The following is a 2,200-nucleotide window of genomic DNA, read 5'->3' as shown; positions in this document are numbered from 1 at the left end:
TCACGGTCTCAGCCGCGCTCGTCATCCTCGAGGCGCCTGTCAACCCCGCCGTGTCGACGTACTCGAACGCCATGTGGCTCACCGTCGTGACGATGGCGACCGTCGGATACGGCGATCGCGTGCCGATGACAATTCCCGGCCAAGTGCTCATGGTGCTGGGCGCGATGGCCACGGGTATTCTCTTCGCGGGCATTCTTGTAGGATCATGTCTCGCATCGTCCTTGGTACAACAGTGGCGGCTGTAGAGCGCGTCGTTCTTCGCACTTCTGGACCTTACGGAGCGCGACCGCAGCGTCTTCAACCTCCTCAGCAACGAGAAGGAAGCCAAGGCGACGAGCCTGGCCGCCGCGCGGCTCATCCAGGCGGCTTGGAACCACTACCAGTGCCGCCGCCGCGAGGCCACGCCCGTCGGTGTTGCCAACGCCGGTACACCCCTCGCAGTATCAGTGCACAGCAACTTTATGTTGAATAGCGTCGGTGCTGCTCTATGCGGCCGCGCAGACGGCGCGGAAGCTCCGCAAGTCCAAGAAACTCAGCGTCCCGTCCCTCACCGACCAGCTACGCGACGAGTTTGCCGGACTGCACGCATTGGCCATGGCGGACCACGAGGCCCGCTGCCAGCGTCTCGAGGCGATGGAAGCCGACCTCGATGCGAGCCTCGCCCGCGCCCACGCCCTCGTGTCAGCGTAAGACGACTCCGTCTTGCATCATGCGTAAGATCAATCAATACAACCATAGTATATGCGACAAAACACCACAGTTTCCTGTGCTACTTGGATACGGTCGGGAAGCTCACACGTCGTGACCGCCGCAGGTCGTCGTCTTCGGGCGTACAACTAAAAAAGTGGACAGTTGCACAAGCAGACAACTAGGACATTTGAAGTACCCTGTTGTCGTCGTCGGCAGCGCGAGACGTCGGAACCCAAGGCCTACACTGCGCGGGGGCACCGTTGGGGCTTTCTTGAGCACCCGTCCGAGCGGTTCGCTATGGTTGTTGTCACTGGCACTTGTCTCGGCGACCTTGGTGGGCCGCGGTATGGGTGTCTCGGAGCGGCTGCGAGGTTTCCCGTCCTTCTTGAGCGGTAGGGGCATCGTTGCGTGCTTGAGTAATTTGAGTTCCTTCTTGAGGCTCTCGCTGGGCTTGGGCAGCAGCGGCGGTTTGGCTTTGGCTTTGATCGACTCTTTTCGCTTGGTCGCGACGGCGCTAATAATGGGCGGGACGGGTGTCGGTAGCAAACTGGCGTGAGTTCGCAGCTTGGTTGCCTTCTTGGCTTTCACCGACTTGGTTTTTTTCAGCGGTTTTTTTACTTTGGAGCGCGTCAAATGCAGTGGCATCGTGCTCCACAGAACGTCTTTGTCGGCGTACTGGGAGGCAATGTAAGCGTAGAGGGACGGGTGCGGCGTCGACGCTTGCTGCACCCACTCGAGCAGCGGCGACCGGTCCATCGGCGCGGGCACGGCAAACTCCAAGAGCGATTGGCCCACGAGGAGCCCGAGATCCAAGAGGTGACGAATGTTAAAGTGCATCTGGGCGAGCACGCCAAAGTCTGCGCCGCAGAAAGACGCCTCGAGGGTGAAGCTGTTGGCGACACCGAGGTCGCGCCCGACAACGACACGCGCTGTAGCTTCGCGCCCGCGGTTGACTTGAAAGCTGCACGCCTCGTGCGAGACATAGCGGTGCGCGCTGTTGGCCAAGAGCCGCGGAAAGTACCGCGCGATCGGATTCGGATGCTTCTTCGAGTCGCAGCCGTACATGAAGACGTTCATTTTGCGCGAATGGCCGTGAAAGTCACAGTAAAAGACGACCGAGAGCGACTCGATGAGCGCTTTCGCATGAAAGATCGTCGGGTGGTCGGTCGCGTTGGGCGACTTCCACTGCCGATTGAGGTCGCAGCCCGAGAGCCCACATCGGTTGTTGCCATAGTAGACGCCGTCCGGGTTGAGTACTGGAATGACCTATTTCCAATGTGAGATGCCACCGTCAGAGATTTCGCAGTTGTACGTGAAACACAAAGAGGCGCCGAAGGAGCTTGGCTTCGACCGCGTCCGAGACGAGAAAATCGAGGGTTCCGCGCATGACCCAGCTCGCTTGCGGCTCGCCAGGATGCACCCGCGCAGTGAGCACGACATCGAGGCGCTCGTCGCTCGGGTAGCTAAAGTCGGTGATCCGAAGCAGGTCGCAGTCGAGCTTGCCCTGCGT

The 2,200-nt window shown here is 60.4% G+C and overlaps 2 protein-coding genes across 2 annotated transcripts; one reads left to right on the top strand and one right to left on the bottom strand.

Moving 5' to 3' along the window:
- Positions 1 to 92: 92 nt before the first annotated feature.
- Positions 93 to 748, top strand: SPRG_18515 (hypothetical protein; the record flags this gene model as incomplete). The annotated part of the gene is made up of 3 exons (XM_012357936.1): positions 93 to 197; positions 246 to 426; positions 473 to 748. 3 exons carry the CDS (start codon positions 93 to 95, stop codon positions 688 to 690), a joined length of 504 nt encoding a protein of 167 aa, XP_012213326.1. The 3' UTR covers positions 691 to 748.
- SPRG_18503 (hypothetical protein) lies at positions 720 to 2,085 on the bottom strand. The gene is made up of 3 exons (XM_012357935.1): positions 2,003 to 2,085; positions 887 to 1,956; positions 720 to 836 (listed from the first exon to the last, which is right to left on the bottom strand). Exons 1-3 carry the CDS (start codon positions 2,075 to 2,077, stop codon positions 770 to 772), a joined length of 1,212 nt encoding a protein of 403 aa, XP_012213325.1. The 5' UTR covers positions 2,078 to 2,085; the 3' UTR covers positions 720 to 769.
- Positions 2,086 to 2,200: the final 115 nt, after the last annotated feature.

This window comes from Saprolegnia parasitica (assembly GCF_000151545.1).
Source record: "Saprolegnia parasitica CBS 223.65 unplaced genomic scaffold supercont2.1246, whole genome shotgun sequence".
NCBI lineage: Eukaryota > Oomycota > Saprolegniomycetes > Saprolegniales > Saprolegniaceae > Saprolegnia > Saprolegnia parasitica.
This window is presented reverse-complemented; position numbering and strand designations above follow the sequence as displayed.

Excerpts from the sequence above, each read along its gene's own strand:
- SPRG_18503 (XM_012357935.1), bottom strand. The coding sequence starts at position 2,077 with ATGCGCGGAACCCTCGATTTTCTCGTCTCGGACGCGGTCGAAGCCAAG. Across the intron at positions 1,957-2,002 it reads GGCGCCTCTTTGTGTTTCAC|GTCATTCCAGTACTCAACCC; the intron begins GTACAACTGCGA and ends CATTGGAAATAG. Across the intron at positions 837-886 it reads CTGCCGACGACGACAACAGG|TTGTACGCCCGAAGACGACG; the intron begins GTACTTCAAATG and ends CCACTTTTTTAG.